This window comes from Callospermophilus lateralis, chromosome 16 (genome assembly GCF_048772815.1).
Source record: "Callospermophilus lateralis isolate mCalLat2 chromosome 16, mCalLat2.hap1, whole genome shotgun sequence".
In the NCBI taxonomy this organism is placed as follows: Eukaryota; Metazoa; Chordata; class Mammalia; order Rodentia; family Sciuridae; genus Callospermophilus; species Callospermophilus lateralis.
The window spans coordinates 55,276,020-55,294,002 of NC_135320.1; the positions used below are offsets into that span (position 1 = coordinate 55,276,020).

The 17,983-nt window shown below is 34.5% G+C and overlaps 1 protein-coding gene across 4 annotated transcripts in view; it reads left to right on the top strand.

Annotated features, from left to right (window-relative positions):
- The first annotated feature begins 4,389 nt into the window (after positions 1-4,389).
- Vps13b (vacuolar protein sorting 13 homolog B) overlaps positions 4,390-17,983 on the top strand; it is a 736,334-nt gene continuing 722,740 nt past the window's right edge. For 3 of the 4 annotated variants that reach the window (XM_076835849.2, XM_076835851.2, XM_076835852.1), the window contains exons 1-3: positions 4,390-4,603; positions 4,995-5,169; positions 15,712-15,855. In XM_076835849.2, coding sequence (XP_076691964.2) covers positions 5,023-5,169; positions 15,712-15,855 — 291 coding nt within the window. In that variant the 5' untranslated portion in view covers positions 4,390-4,603; positions 4,995-5,022. The remainder of the gene's footprint in view (positions 4,604-4,994; positions 5,170-15,711; positions 15,856-17,983) is intronic. The other variant, XM_076835850.2, reaches the window with a different exon arrangement.

The window sequence follows — 17,983 nt, forward strand, 5'->3', positions numbered from 1 at the left end:
TAATTTAAATCAGGTAAACAGCTGTTAAGGATTGTTTTTTAAGAAGGTTAACAGATCTGTTTATTTACTTTCACCTTTCCTTTTCATTATATTTAATAATTCTTTTCAGGATAATGTCTCTTTAACATCATTGCCAGAATTCCTATCTTCATCCCAATGAATATAACTCAACAAGTATGCTCAATCAAGGAGTCAACTTACTTTGGGAGGAAACGGACTTTGGGAGGAGACGGACATATTGATAGATTCCTCCACTTTGAACCGCTTGCAGAACTTGCCTGGACTATGTAACTATCGTTTAGTGCAGCAAATTGTGGTAATGCTGGCATATCTTTGCTGATGGTGTCACCAGTGATGCAATTTTTATTTCCTTGCCAGCGCACCACATGTTAATTGTGGTAATGCTGGCATATCTTTGCTGAAGGTGTCACCAGTGATGCAATTTTTCCAAAGGAACTGTCAATTGGCTTGGTGTTGTGGCATTTCTGTATCCTCCTCCCTTCTGCTAGTGATGGTCTAAATTTGGGGGCCAATGGCTATATGCTGGACCGGTAGTCAGTGACGGGTATGATCCAGTTGCAGTGGTATCAACCTAAGACAGGAGGCTGACGCCTAAAGGTCAGTTTTCCAATGACGGGTAAGAGCCATATGTTGAACTGGACAACCTACCAGGCATGGTCCTTAAGCTACATTACTTGTTGTTTAATTAATCAGAAGGGGGGAGATGCTGGGAGCCATCAGCCAAGTAGGTATGACAATTTCCTTGCCAGCTACTCCCATGCTGTCTAGTGGAAGGACTCCTGAAAGGTGACCTTGCTCAAGGACCAGGGCGGATCCGTGTTTAGGGTGTCCCAGGTTTAGCATAATAGGAGATTAGGGTGTTCCCCCTTTAGAATAGGGTGGTTTAGCATAATAGGAGATTAGGTTGTTCCCCCTTTAGAATAGGGCATATCCTGCTGCCTGAGTTCCTCTTGAGTTCTTAGGGTCAGACAATATATTTGGGAGACAGAAGCCCGGTGGAGTGGTGGATTTGGGCAGAGAACGTGGATTCCCCCAGAACGTGTTTGTAGATGGCCGGTGTGAGTTCGGGAATAAAGAACTGCTGTTTGAATCTACAAGCTGTGTGAAGACTCGTGATTTGTGCCCAGCCATCTACATAGGAGGAAATGGAAACAGATTTATGAATAATTGTTAAAGTCATTCATGGCCATGATCTTTTAATTACCACGTAATATGCAAGGTGCGCATATCCCATACATATACTACTCATAGAAGAAAACTGAAGGAGTCTTTCTCTACCTGTTCCACTCACCATTTAAGTATTTAAAAACTTCACCTAAAGATTTCCAGTTTCTGGTCTGGCATATAAGGAGTTTAGAAATTGTCTCTTCATCCTAATGTAAGAGATGGCAGGAATGTTGGAATTATCAGACCAGGAATTTAAGAAAACCTATTAATATGCTAAAGGTTTTAATGGAAAGGTGAACAACATGTAAAATCAGCTGGATAATATAAGCAGAGAAATGGACATTGTATGAAAGAAGAAAAGAGAAATGTGAAAACACTGTAGCAGAAATGAAGAAATTGAGTTAATAATAACTCTCCAAAACAGAAAACATTAGGTCCAGAAGGGATCAGTGGATAATAATACCAAACACTTAAGGAATAAATTATACTGATTCTCTACAATCTCTTACAGAAGTTAGAAGATCTTACTGAATCAATCTCTTTCTGAACTTTCTAACTCATCCTATGAAGCCAGCATAACTGTTAATACCAAAACCAGATAAAGACAGTATAAGAAAACTACAAACCAGTATCTCTCAGGAGAATAGATTCAAGAGTCCTCAACAAAATATTAACAAATTAAATTAAGTAATGTAAAAAAAATTATACACGAAGGCCTGTTATGCTCTGGGTTGTACATGTCCGCTGAAGGCCATGTGTTGAAGGTTTGGTCACTAGTCTGTAGGAGGTAGTGGAATCTTTAAAAGGTGGAGCCTAGTGAAAAGAAGTTAGGTCACTGGAGATGTACCTTTGATGGGGATATTGGTCCCTTCCTTTTTCTCTTTTTTTTTTGCTTCCCAGTTCCTAATAGATAAACAGCTTTGATTGACCACATGCTCCCAGACATGATGTTCTACCTTGCCCCAACCCAGAACAACAGATCCAAGTAACCATGGACTAAAACGATTAGCCAAAATGAGTCTTTCCTCCTTTTGATTATCTTAGGCATCTTGTCAGTGACAACTAAGATAGGACTGAGATTTAACCCAGGTATGCAAATCTAGTTCAATGTACAAAAATCAACTAACGTACTCTATCACATCAACATGCTAGAGAAGAAAAATTACAGATCATATTGATAGATGCGGAAAAAGCATGTTACAAAATCAAACTGACATTCATGAAAAGGTCTTAGTAAGCTAGCAATAGTTTGGAACGTCCTCGATTTGCTAAAGTTATGTCTAAAAATCCTACAACTGATAATGTATTTAATGGTGAGAAACTTCACAGTTTTCTCTTAAGATCAAAGCCTTCCTCTGTAGAACCTTTAGTTAATCAACTTCCCTCAAAGTCTTCTAGAGGAGACTTAAAAATATTTATGGGGACAAAAGTTGTATAATAAAAAGACTTACAACTGTGGGAGACTTGGAAAACATTGCCCACTTGACTATTAAAAAAAATAACAAGCAGTGAAACATACTAGTGAAAAGGAATTATATTATATTATATCTTGACTGTTCATAGAAAAAGATGCAGGCTGAAAACTACTTTTTTTTTTTTTTTTGTGGTGCTGGGCCTTGAACCCTGAAATTACTAAATTTTGATACTTAAGAGCAAACAAACAGCACCCAGATGATTTTCCTAAGCCAGCAATTTGGCAATATTTTGTTAGCTCCAAGAGAAAAATGGCATACTAGAACAAAAAATGTTTAACATTCTATTATTTAGTTTAAAAATGTCAAATCTTGTATCTCCTGCTATGTATCTTAATTATCTGGTTAATTTATCCTAATACAGTGTTTTTATTTATTAGACTACAGCAAAATAAAAGTAGGTCCTTTTCTGTTTCTCTAGAAAAATGACAAGATGCGGATCTCCTAGTGTAGACTACCAAGAGCTCCACAATTAGAGGGAGGAGTCATTTTCTTTATATTAAAACCTCTTAGTCATGGCTTCAACCTGTTTGCTTTTCAAGTGAAGCAGATAACTAAGAAATTACTTTATTTGCCTAATTTACCAAGTTTTTATAATACTCAAATTGTTGGAGTATTATAAGGTTTTTATGAGGAAGCAGCTGCTCTGAATTAGCAATTGGCTGCTATTCCTTCTCTTTTTGCATGAAACATTTTCTTAATAAAAGTCGAAACACCTTGGCATTCTTATTTATGCCTCTTTGCCCCTGTAGTCACTAAAATTCTTTCAAGAAACCAATTTTTGAATTTCAGTAAAGTGCTTTAGGCAAGGGTAGGTATTAAATAACTTTACAAGAAATGTCTATTTTCAAAGTTCAGTGGTAGGTGTTTACTTCAGAGGTTGCTAAAAATAAGCTGATAAAAAAAATTAGGTAGCATGTCCTATTATTCCTATAAGGTCAGTGTACACTTGATAGCTTGCAAGCTGCTACAAAGAACGGTGTATTTCATACATTAATAATAGCCTAGCAAAAACCAATACTGATCTTCAAATTTCAGAATTCATTCCCAGCAAGTACTTTCACGTTGTCTCTAGCATTCTGCCTTCCTTCATTTTGATATTCCGGCGGCTTTTTTGAAGTTTCATATCAGATTGTAATCTTAGGGTTCCCCCAAATCTTGCACCTGCCTCAGCAAAGTAGGGTATACTCTACCAATGCTTCGTGAAAGTAAAACAACAATAACAACAAAACAAAACAAAACAAAACACGCGAGCCTGTTTAATCCTAATGCATCTTCCAAAAGTGTACATTCTAATCCTTTCAGTTTTTTTTCCTACATCCATCCTCTTTCCGTCAACTAAACTTCGGGCCTAAATTTAAATTTTTCCCGCTACCTCGCTCCTCCTACCTGCGGCCTGTTACCCCTGCTCTTTCATTCAACCCAAATTCTTCTGCCCGGTGCGTCGGTTTCCCCAGAGAAACAATTATAGATATATTTTCCGGGTCTGAAGTACTAGGACCATCTCCCCCGCAGTCACGGACCTATGGACCCTAGCGTTGGCCCACCTAAGATTGACCTCCACTTCGGGAACAGCCCTGGGTGCAGCGATCTCACACCCTCAACCACCATCTCTCGGGAGCGCCACTTCCGGATCTCGGGTGTCTCCACTTTACCGGTCCGCCCCCTGCCCTGGGCACTTCCTAGAGCTTTGTCCTGACAACTATTAGGGTTGGTGCCGAGGTGCAAACTAGCCGTTTTTAAGAGTTTTCCAAGAAGACCCATTAGCTTCAAAGACCTGAGAAATCTAGAGGGGCTGCTGAGTGGGAGACGAGGCTGCAGAGACATACTGTTTTGAGCACGGAGTGAGGCACACCCGGAAGTGGCGCTGTACTGGAGCGGCGACGCCGCCGGAGGCGCATGCCAGGTACAGCGAGGTGGAGGAGACGCCACAGCAATCTGGCGTGAGTGTCTCCAGAGGGTGGGGTGCGGTGGCCGCGGTGGTGGGAGTGGGAGCGGGCCTGGCTCTCGTTCTGGTTCAATGTTGGAAGATCCGGCTGGGTTCCGGGAGGCGAGGGCCTTGCGGGGTGGCGGGGCTGGTGAAGGGCTGCAGCAGCCCAAGGGAGCTTGCTTCTCCTCCTCTCACTCCAGGGGACCCGCTGCCTTCTCTCCCACTCCTCGCCGGGCCAGGTGAGGCGAGTTGTAGTAGCTGGGAGTCCGCTTGAATATTCTCTGTTGTGGTTGTTGGCGAGCTGCTGCTTTTGGGCCTTTCCAGTCCTTCCTGAAAAATGCTTCTGGAGAAACCTCGCTGCACCGCTGACTCAGTTCTAACGTTTCTGTGTTGACCCTTTTCAGAGTCTGACTTTGACCCTAACCTTAAAAGATGTTGGAGTCATATGTAACTCCAATTTTAATGAGCTATGTGAATCGCTATATCAAGAATTTAAAACCTTCGGATTTACAGCTTTCACTATGGGGTGGAGACGTGGTTCTCAGCAAGCTCGAGTTAAAGTTAGATGTGCTGGAACAGGTAAGCTGTGTAGCTGTCATTGACTAGAAACATTTTCAACTTTTTTTTTTTTTTGGACATAAACTGTTTTCTGTGCTTTGCCTTTATGCTGTAAAAAAATGTACTTTTCCTGCTAACGTATTTTGGGCTTCCCTGAAACTAGAGACTTTATTTTACATATACATTTTAATGGTTTCTTTTAGTAAGGGTTTATAACAGTAGTATTCCCCAAAGTTGTTCCAATTGATAGGAAAATGTTTTCGTTGTTCTTGTCAGAATTGTTCAAACTGTTAATTCATAAGTGTTAGGACACTGGAGATGTACCCTCGATGGGGAGGGGATAATGTACATTTCAAAATTATGTCTGAAGCTGCAAAATGTTGCTTTCTTGTTTTTCTTTTTGGACAGTGGAAGAGTGTGAAAGACAGTAAGGTTAGATCTTGAGAAAGGTTCTTTCAGTAGGAAATATGACATTACCCATGGTATCCTCACAGAACTCAGTAGACACAGATTGAGAATGGCAGTAAAATTGAAAGTCTCTTTACTAAGCCATTTCTTTTTAGTTTCTTTCAATGTGAGAATGATCTGAAGTAAACTATAACAGTTCACATTTATTAGTTCATTTAGTACACTTAATAGTAACATATTCCAAGCAGTTGTTACATTTGAGGATACAAAGTATCTGTGGAAGCTAAAGAGTCAGAGACCTGCTGCCTTTTAGGTGATGAGGGAATACTTAATCTGATAGTGATGATTATCAATTTTTTCTCTTCCTCCATCTGCTCCATTATTGAATAATCTAGAATTAACACTAAGAAACTCTTGGCTTCTTTTTTTTCACTCAAATTAATTGGGTGTCTTATTTTTTTTTGTTTTATTTTTCTTAATAAGCACAAATCTCAGTTTTTAATGTATACACCTGTATGACTACCAGCACTCTAACAGTACTGCAAAAGCTTTTTTGTGTTCCTTTGTATTCAGTATTCATACTCCTAAAAGAGATGACTGATAATCTGATATCTGTCAAAAAATAGATGTTTCATTCATTCTTTATGTCTATGTGTGTATATGTATATATACAGATATATATGTATTTTTTAGTTGTAGATGGACACAATACCTTTCTTTTGTTTTATTTGTTTTTATGTGGTACTGAGGATCAAACCTAGTGCTTCACCATGTGCCAGGCAAGCACTCTACCATGGAGCTACAATCCCAGCCCTTGTTCATTATTAAGTGTTAAATATATTGGAATCATTTGTGTCTGGCTTTTTTTTTTTTTTCATTGAACATTATAGGTGAGATTAATTTATATTGTTGGATGAATAGCAGTTCTTCATATTGCCCTATTGTATTTCTTTTTAAAAAAATTTTTTTTGTAGTTGTAAATGGACAGAATGCCTTTATTTTGTTTATTTTTGTGTGGTGCTGAGGATCAAAGCCCAGTGCCTTACAAAACCTAGGTAAGCACTCTGCCACTGAGCTATAGCTCAACCCTATACTCTTTTTTTTTTAAATTGTAGATGGACAAAATACCTTTATTTTATTTATTTTTATGTGGTGCTAAGGATTGAACCTAGTGCCTCACATGTGCTAGGCAAGCACTCTACCACCGAGCTACAGCCCCAGTTCTGACCTATAGTATTCTGTTGCATAAAGAGTCCATGGTTTACTTTCCTATTCAGAGAACATCCTTGTACATGTATTTTGATGGATGCAAGTATTAATTTCCTGTAGATGTATACTTAAGAAGTAAGCATGTGTTTAATATATATTGCCAAATAATTTTGCAAAGTGGTTTTTATCAATTTACAGTCTCACAGTGTATGAAAATTCCAGTTATTTTACATTTGTTATTTTAATTTTAGCCTTCCTGATGGGTATGTAGTGATATCTCATGTAATTTTTATTTGTATTTCCCTAATGACTAATGATGAGAATGGTTTCTTTTCACATACTTACTGGCCATTTGGATATTGTCTTTTGTAAATTCTCTTTAAGTTTTTTGCAGTACTGGGGATTGCATCTAGGGTTGCTCTGCCACTGAGCTATATCTGTAGCTTTTTTTTTTTTGAGACAGGGTCTTGCTAAGTTGCTGAGGATGGCCTGGAACTTGTAGACTTCCTGCCTCAGCCTCCTGGGTAGATGGGATTATGGGTGTGTGCTATTGTGCTTAGCAAGATTTTTGCTTTTTTTTTTTTTTTTTTTTTTAATGGGTTTTCTGTCTTTGCATCTCTCCAGGAGTTACTTTTGTGGGGTGGGTGAATGGTAGGGGTAGGAGGATGAAACCATGGCCTTAACCATGGAGCTATACCCAAATCCCTAGGAATTTTTCTAATATTTGAAAGATGAGTTCTTTGCCAGATACATATTTTCATGCTTTTCAGTATCTTCTCTTGGTATGTGGCTTATCTTTTTACTCTCTTGAAGTTATCTTGATGAATAGAAGTTCATAATTTTATTGAGATCCACTATCTTTTTCTATATAGTTAGGATCTTTCATGTCTTTATGAAATTTTTGTCTTTCTAATTTGTCTAACACTTTTTAAATTTGTTCTTCTTAGATATATGTGTATTTTGATATATGTTCATAGAGTATAACATTATAATTAGGATCCCATTCTTGTGGTTGTACATAATGTGGAGTTTCACTGGTAGTGTATTCATATATAAACATAGAAAAGTTATGTCTAATTCATTTTACTGTCTTTCCTATTCCTATCCTCCCTTCCTTTCCTTTATTCCCCTTTGTTTAACCCACTGAACTTCTATTCCCTCCCTCCCCCAACTTAGTGTGTGTTAGCGTCTGCATATCAGAGAGAACATTTAGTATTTGTTTTTTTTGGGATTGGCTTATTTCACTTAGCATGATAGTCTCCAGATCCATCCATTTACCGGAAGAAGTTATAAAGTCATTCTTTTTTATAGCTGGGTAATACTCCAATGTGTCCTGCTTTTTGTTAGATTCTTTGGGAATGACAATCATGTTATCTGAAAATAATGACAGTTTTATTTCATTATAAAATAAAATAACATTTTATTAATTTACCTTGTACATTTTCTTTCTTTCTTTCTTTTTTTTTCAGTATTGAATTGGCTAGGGCCTCTTACAATGTAGAGTAGACATAGTGAGAATAGATTTTTTTTTGTTCCCAACTTTGATGGGAACTAAATATTATGTCATTGTATTAGTTGTGAACACCCTTTATTGGGATAAGGAAATTCTCTTCTGTTTCTGCTTTCCAATGAATTTTTAGAATGTTTAATGAATGTTGAATTATTTAAAATATTATATTTAATGATCTCATATTTGATTTTGTTAATGTTATAAATTACATTGAGTTTTTAATTAAACTAATCTTGCATTCCTGGAATAAACCTTAGTTGTTATGGTCCCCTTTTTCCATATTGTTGGATTTTGTTTAGTTTCATTGCATCTGTGTTTGTGATAATGGCTGAACATTTTTCTTTTTTGTGATGTGGTTACCACATTTTGATTATCAGATAGTTTGGCTTCATTAGATTATTTATGAAGTATTTCTTAAGCTCATAATCTCTAGAAAATAAGATTGGTATCGTTAGTTTTTTCCTTTTGTTTATTTTTACATTATATATAACATAACTTACCATCTTAACCATTTTAAGTGTACAGTTCTGTGTCATTAATTACATTCAGATTTTGTGAAACCATAACTGCCATCCAAATCTAGAACTTTCTCATTTTCTTAAACTTGAAATTCTGTACCCATTAAGCAATTAACTTCTATCTTCATATCTTCCCAGCCTGTTGGAACCACCATTCCACTTGTCTCTATGAATGTGACTACTCTGGATACTTTATATTAGTGGAATTGTTCAATATTTGTCCTTTTGTGAATGGTTTATTTTACTCACATTGTCTTCAAAACTCATCTGTACTATAGAAATATGTCAGCATTTCCTTCATTGTTAAGGCTAGATAATATTTATGTGTGTATGTATTTATGTATGTATGCATATAACACATTTTGTTCATCTATTTATCCATCCATGAATACTTGGATTGTTTCTACTTTTTGGCTATTATGATAATGCTGCTGTAAGTGTAAAAACACCTTGTGAAAATACCTTTTAAGCATAAGTGTAAAAATACCTCGTTGAGATCCTACTTTCAAGTCATTTGGGTTTGTACCAAGAAGTGGAATTACTAGATTGTATAGTAATTCTTTTTTTTTAATTTAAATTTTTTATTTATATACGACAGTGGAATGCATTACGATACTTATTACGTATATACAGTACAATTTTTCATATCTCTGGTTGTATACATAGTATATTCACATCAATTCGTGTCTTCTTATCTGTACTTTGGATAATAATGATCATCACATTCCACCATCATTAATAACCCCATGCCCCCTCCCTTCCCCTCCAACCCCTCTGCCTATGGTTATTCTACATTTAATTTTTTTGAGGAACTGCAATATTGTTTTCCACAGTGATTGCACCATTATAAATCCCTCTGAGGAATGTATAGGATTCCAGTTGCTCCATATCCTTGTCAACACTTTTTTCCTTTTTTTTTTTTTTTTTGATTATAGCAATTCCAATGGGTGCAAAATGGTATATAGTTTTAATTTGTATTTCCTTTATGAACAGTGTTGCTGAGAGCACCTGCTCATACACTTAGTATTTATTTCTTCTTCTTCGTCTTTTTTTTTGTACTGAGGATTGAACCTATGGGCACTATATCCCCAGTCCTCTAATTTTTTTATTTTGAGACAGGGTCTCACTAAGTTGCTGAGGCTAGCCTCAGACTTAGATTCTCCTGCCTTAGCCTAGTGAGCTACTGGGATCACAGGCATGTGCCGCCGTGCCTGGCTCTTATTGGCTATTTTTGTGTCATCTTTGGAGAAATGTCTGTTTAAGTTCCTTGCCCAGTTTTGAGTCAGGTTTTTAGAAAATTGTTGTTATTTTTGTTGGGATGCAGGAGTTCTTTATTTATTGTGGCTGTTAATCGCTTATCAAATACATGATTTGCAAGTACTTTTTTCTATTTTTTTTAATAATAGATGAACACAATACCTTTATTTTATTTTTATGTGGTGCTGAGGACAGAACCCAGTGCCTTATATGTGCTAGGCAAGCCCTCTACCAACTGAGTATAGCCCAGCCCACTTTTGCCTATTCTTTGGGTTGCCTTTTACTGTTGATAGTGTCCTTTGATGCATAAAAGTTTTAATTTTTGATGATGTCCACTTAGGTTTTTTTTTTTTTTCTATTGTTGTCTGGGTTTTTCATGTCATACCTAAGAAATCATTTGCCAAATTACTCATAAAGTTGTTGTTTTTTTTTTCTCTTTTTTTTTTTGGTGGTATTGGGAATTGAACCCAGGGCCTTGTGCATGTGAGGTAATTAAAATTTTTTTTTTTAGTTGTTGATGGACCTTTATTTTATTTATTTATTTGTGGTGCTGGGAATTGAACCCAGTGCTTCACACATGCTTAGGCGAGCACTGTATCCTGAGCCACATCCCCAGCCCCTGCTTCTTAGTTTTTTAAGTGTAGGAAAAATGATCTGTGAAGTTATCTATGTCATGTTGGAAAGTTGTAAATTATTGATTTAATTTCCTTAATCAGATATAGGACTGTTTTTCAGAGAATTTCTCCATTTCCTTATTTATTTATTTTTTATGTGGTGCTGAGGCTGGAACACAGTATTTTGCACATGCTGTGCGAGCACTCTACCGCTAAGCCCCAGCCCAAATATTGCTCTCTTTACAGAAAAAATTTGCTTACTCCTGCCCTAAATCATCCTATTTAAATATATAAAGTTTTTTTGTTATTTATTTTAAAATTGTTTAAAAACAACGTACTGTGGAATTCATAATGATGTCTTTTTACATTCCTCATTTGATAATTTATATTTTCTTCATCAATATTGCTAGGAACTCATGAATAAATATTATTAATTTAAAAATTATTAATTATCAAAATATTAATATTTTCAAAGGATTAACTTTTGGTTTTGGTTTTGATTAACTTTTTGTTTTGTCATTTTTTTCTCATTTCTTTCCACTTTGTGATTTACTATTTTCTAGCTTCTTGAGAATCTAAGAAAACTTAACATCATTGTTTTTTTAAACCTTTTTTTACTCAAATATATACATCTAATGTTATGAATTTCTCTTTAACCAAATATTTATCTCTGTCACACAGAAATTTGTATCTTTCCAGTTAACAACTATACATTTTTATGATTTTTATGTTGATTTCTTTGATCAGTGGGTTATTCAGAAATATATTGCTTAATTTCCAAACATTTGGAAATTTGCTAATCAACTTTCTGTCATTGATTTCTAATTTAATTCACCTGTGATCAGCACAGTCTGTGATTCCAATCCATTAAAATTTATGACTCAGTGTATGGTCTGTTTTTGCAAATGTTTCATGTACCATTGGCAAAAGGTGTGTCTTCTACAGTTGTTGCTATAGTGTTCTAGAAGTGAGTGATCTGTTGTTTCTAATTCATGTTAGTTCTTCAAATCTTAAACATCCTCATGGGTTTCTTTCTATTGTCTACTTTTTCTGTCAGTTACTGAGAGAGGTATGTTAATGTTCCCAACTGTGTGGATTTGTTGGCTTATCTCTTAGGTTTGTCAGTTTTCACTTTACATATCTTAAAATTATGGTAAGTACATAACCAATTTTAATATTTTGATATCTTATTGTTGAATATACTTTAAAAAAATTTCCTGAAATGTGTTCCTTTTAGACCCTGGTTATTCTTCTTGTCTTAAAGTCTTTAATTATACACTTTACAAAATTATTTTAGTTGTTTACACTAAAGATTACAAAATGCACATTTGCTTTATTAGATGTCTTTAGTACTTTCACCATTTCCTGAATAATTTTACAACAATTTAACTGTAAATACTGTCCCTCTCCCTCTGCCTTTAATATTGTGGTTCTCCTTTTTGCTTGTTTTGGGTTTACTTCATTTTTCTTCTTAAGGTGGAAGGTTAGTTATTGATTTGAGATACATTTTTCTTCTGTTATAGCCATTAACAACTATACATTTCTTTAGGTGCATCTCATGAATGTTTATATATTGTGTTTTTATTTCTATTCAGTTCAGATGTTTTCTCATTTTCTTTGAGTTGAATAGGTATTTTTTGCAGTTGTTGATTGCAGTTATAAGTCTGTAGATGTCAAGTGTATTTGGTTGATGTTTTTCAGGTTTTCTATGAACTTGCTGATTTTTTTGTCTGTTCCATTATTGTGAGGTATTAAACTCTTCACCCAATATTATTAGCTCTTTCTCCTTTGAGTTTTGTTTGAGTTTGCTTTATGTATTTTGGAGCTTGGTTTTTTGTAAGTTTTATGTTATTCATTAATTGACCATTTTATATTTTATTTATTTTGTATCTTATTTTTATAGAGATAAAATTGTCATTACATTTTAGTGTTTTTTTCTGAGATTACTAAAGCTGTAATGTTTACTTTTTTCCATATGTTTTTATTGGTACATTATAATTATACATAATGGGATTTGTTGATATATATATACACACACACACACACACACATATATATATATATATATATATATAAAATTTTTTTTTAAAGAGAGAGAGAATTTTTTAATATTTATTTTTCAGTTTTTGGGGGACACAACATCTTTATTTTATTTGAGGATATTTTATTTATGCTAATTTACACTCCCACTAACTGTGTAAAAGTGTACTTTTTCTCTACATCCTCGCTAGCATTTATTATTGTTTGTTTTGCTGATGGCTGCCATTGTAACTAGAGTGAGATGAGGTATTGTCTTCATTTACATTTTCCTGATTGCTAGGAGTTGCATAGTTTCTGGTTACTTCCATTTTTAGTTGCCTTTTGTGCATGGTGAGATAAAACTCTTCTCTCATTCTTCTTTGTATGGAGAACCTGTTTTCTCAGCACCAATTTTTTAAAAAAGGCTGTCTTTTCTCCAGTATATATCTTTTGGCACCTTGGTCAAGGATCTGATATCTGTGTGGTGGGTTTGTCTTTAAGTCTTCTGTTTCATTGGTCTACATGTCCATTTTGATCTAGTCTGGTGGGGTTTCTGTTACTATAGCTCTGTAGTATAATTTGAGATCAGGTATTGCAGTGCCTCAGCATTGACTTTTTTTTTTGGCTCTTCTGGATCTTTTATTCTGTAAGTGAATTTTACAACTGTTTTTTCTAGTTCTGATGAAGAATGCCATTGGTGTTTTGATCCCCATCAAAATTGAATTTGTATATTTCTTTTGGCAATATGACCATTTTAACAATAACAGTTCTGCCTACCATGATCATAGGAGGTTTTTCCATTTTCCTGTGTCTTCTTTGATTTCTTTTTTCAGTGCCTTATAATTTTCATTGTAGAGATGTTTCACTTCTTTGGTTAGATTTATTCCTAGAGAATATTTTTTAGATGATATTGTGAATGGGATTGTTTTTCTGATTTCTTTTTCAGCAGATTCGTTACTAATGTATAGGAAAGGTATTGATTACTGTTTGTTGTTTCTGTAACCTGCTCCTTTATTGAATTATTTTTATTCTAGCAGTCTTCTGGTGGAGCTTTTTGTATCTTCTAAGTATAGGATCATGTTATCTGCAAACAGTGATAATTTGACTTCTTCCTTTCCTTTTTTTTTTTTTTTTTTGGTACCAGGGATAATAAGTGTTGAATTTTAGTTAGATCTCCACCATGGGCCATATGGTTTAAAATTCCATGTCTAATATGTGTATTAATATTTGTTAGTAGCTAAACTGATGAGTAACATTATTATGGCACTAAGTTCTTGAGTTTAATTTGGGTATCTTTTGACTTCCCCCTGAAAAAATCGAATTTGTGCCTATAGACTGCAATTCTGGTAGCCGTTTTGCAAATGTATCAGAGTTGTATAAGTCAAAGGGTGGTGGAGATGGAAATCAAATCCACTCATTTTCCAATGAAACACATAGCCAGTGTAAATGTAATCAATAATCATAATGGTAATATAAAGACAATATTATTAGTGGTTAAGAGAAAGAATTTTAGCGTCATATGTCTCAGTTTTCAGTTCTGGCTTTTCTTGTTTCATTTTGGGAAGTTACTGGACTCTTCATGCCTCAGATTCTTCTTCATAAAATAGGCTGATAGTATTTATGTTTTGTTGTTCTTATGTTATATGGTTATATGGTTATATGCAGGTAAGGTGCTTAGAATGGTGCCTCTTCCATCGTAAGTGCTTAGTAAATACTTTCTTTGTTGCAAACACTGATTAGTATATAATTTGTGCCAGCTAAATAATGCTTGAAATAATTACTGCATGTTTAAACTTAATATAATAATGAGAAGTAGTTAAAAGTTGTGACATTCCATCAGAAAGAACAGTGACAACATTTTATTAGAAATAGTAGTGACAATAAATTTTTAGTAATGTGGCCTTAGAGTCTCTAGTTTAAGACATAAATTAGACCCACACTTTTATAATAATATTAGTAGTAATAATAATAATAATATTATTTAGCATCTTTATAATGAATTCTGTATGAGGAAGACCAGTGTTCTAAGTACTTTATAAAATGAATTGATTCAATCCTCAAAAGATTATAATTATTCAAATTTTACAGATAATGAAAGGAGCCACAGATACATGAAACAATTTACCTAGTGTAACTGGGTACTAAGTGGCAGAGATTGAATTTAAGTCCACGTCTGCTGGCTGTAGAGTTATTGGTTGTAAGCACTTTACCATTCTGCCTGTATTTAGCTCTATTTGGTATTTTGCTAAACCAAGTAGATGCGGAGGGGATAAGATGAATAATTTTTATTAACTGTTGCACATAGCTGCAATAGTTATAAAAATGTGATAGAAATATAGTCTTTTTTCCTTTGTTGACTTGTAACAAAAGTTTTGTCCAGAGTGGAACAAAGTAGTATAAAGTGATTATGATGAAGATTTATGCTATCATATCTAAGTTTTGTCAAGTAATAATAGAAAGCAATCAGAAAAATGTGAAATTTATGACCAAATAGTACTGAGGTAAACTCTTCAATTAGGCAAAATACATAGGTTGTTTTTGTAGTTGGTCAGTTTTTATTTAGTCAGGTCATTCTCCTTTCTCCACTTCAGTCCCCCTTTCAACTTGCCCCGCATATACCTTTTGAGGACATATTTTAGAAATTTAAAACAACTGCAGTTTTCTCAAGTACTGCTACTGTCTAGGGCTTTGATCCATTTTTATGACTGCTACCACTACCACATCTGACCCTTTATCATAGACCAGATATTGTATGTCATTTTCATTCATTAGAGTAGCAAACTGAAGCCTAGAGAGTTGCAAACACTGATTAGTATATAATGTAACTTATTAAATGTAAGTTGCATAATAAATTTTTGTGGTTTATCATAAAGTATAGTTTAATAAGTTATTTAATTCTGCTTTGTGATAAACAGTGATGAATGAAATATTTTGAATTGGAAATTTTATTTTTCTTTTAAGAAAGGAATTTGGATACAAGGATAAAAAATATTAAGTGCTTACTAACTTTAATGTTTTGTGTTTTAAGGAACTGAAATTACCCTTCACTTTTTTAAGCGGACATATTCATGAATTGAGAATTCATGTACCATGGACAAAATTGGGTTCAGAACCAGTGGTAATTACCATCAATACAATGGAATGCATATTGAAACTTAAAGATGAAATACAGGTAAGAAATTATCAAACCTAGTTGTTGAATGTGAACTAATTTTAATACTTATTATATCTGACATTTCTATAACTTTTAGAACTCACTGTCACATGAATAAATATAACCGTATACACTTTGTTTACATGCCTTTTAAAGTGATAATTATTTAAATAAGGGTGTTCTGAAATTTGGACAAAACATTAAAAGGATATTTTCATACAAATTTTGCTTTATTGATCATAACCTTAATAGGAGTCAATATATATTGCTTATTACCTATATTTACAATGGAAGCAAGGCCTGATTAAATCAGTCTAATTTTTAGATTAAGATTTTTGAGTTTTTGCAAAGGACCAGTGTGAATCTTTATTTACAAATCTTCTAAATCAATTTCTCAGGCTAATTTTTTTAAAAAAATATTTATTTTTTAGTTTTTTAGGTGGACACAATATCTTTATTTTATTTTTATGTGGTGCTGAGAATTGAACCCAGGGCCTCACACATGCTAGGCGAGCGTGCTACCACTTGAGCCACATCCCCAGCCCTATCAGGCTAATTTTTGAGAAAATGAAAATATATTTACCTTAATAGCAAATTTCATTATTATTTTTGTATCAGAAACTGGTTTTTATCAGACATTTATTTCTTCTCTGACTCATCGTACATTTCTTCTTTATTTTTATTTTTTTAGTTATTGATTGACCTTTATTTTTTTTACTTACATGTTGTGCTGAGGATTGAACCCAGAGCCTTACCCATGCTAGACAAGCACTCTACCAATAGAGCTACAATCCTAGCCTTCATCATTTCTTATTGATGGTTTTTGCAAAGGTATAATTAGGTTTTTTGTTGTTGTTGTTGCTGTCTGCTATTTAAAAAAAAAAATTTAAATTCTGATTTGTTATATCTGACAGCAGGATGCAGTTCAATTCATATTACACAAATAGAGCACAATTTTTCATGTCTTTGGTTGTACACACTAGTGTCACGCCAGTTTTATGTACTTAGGGTAATGATGTCCGTCTATCTCATTCCATCATCTTTCCTACCCCAGTAACCCTCCTCTTCTACTTTCTCCTCTTTTAGGGAAGTTTGTTTATTCCTCCCATGCTGACCCCCCCAATTCCCCTCCCCCCAGTCCCCATTATGAATCAGCTTCCTTATGTCAGAGAAAACATTCCGCATTTGGTTTTTTGGGATTGGCTCACTTCACTTAGCATAATATTCTCTAACTCCATCCATTTACCTGCAAATGCCATGATTTTATTCGCTTTTAATGCTGAGTAATATTCGATTGTGTATATATACTACATTTTCTTTATCCATTCATCTGCTGAAGGGTATCTAGGTTGGTTCCATAATTTAGCTATTGTGAATTGTGCTGCAATAAGCATTGATGTGGCTATGTCCCTGTAGTATGGTGTTTTAAAGTCCTTTGGGTATAAACCAAGGAGTAGGATGGCTGGTCAGATGGTGGTTCTATTCCCAGTTTTCCAAGGAATCTTCATACTGCTCTCCATATTGGCTGTACCATGTGGCTATGTCCCTGTAGTATGGTGTTTTAAAGTCCTTTGGGTATAAACCAAGGAGTAGGATGGCTGGTCAAATGGTGGTTCCAATCCCAGTTTTCCAAGGAATCTTCATACTGCTCTCCATATTGGCTGTACCACCAACAATGTATGAGAGGAGTATCTGCCAAAATTTTTCCTATTCAGGAAGCCCAGCAGGTCAGGACAGCAGCATTCTGTGAAGTATGTTTCACTTTCATCTTGTAGTAGTGTGTCTGTCATTATTATTATTATTATTATTTTACTTTTTTCTTGCATATTTAACATTTACTTTTTAGTTTTAAGTGAATTGATAAGTTGTTTATTTATTTATTTTGGTGCTGGGAATTGAATTCAGGGTCTTGTGAGGGCTAGTCAAGCACTTTGCCACTAAGGTATATTCCCAGTCCCTATAAATATTATTAAAATGACTGTTTTTCATGAGAACCGTAAGGTAGTTTTAGCAAATCCTAAGTATAACTTTAATTTCTGTGAAATTTGGCTTATTTATGAGTTATTAAAATTATTTCTTATTTTAAGGAATTCTTTTTTTTAAAACATTTTTTTAGTTGTAGATGGACACAATACCTTTATTTATT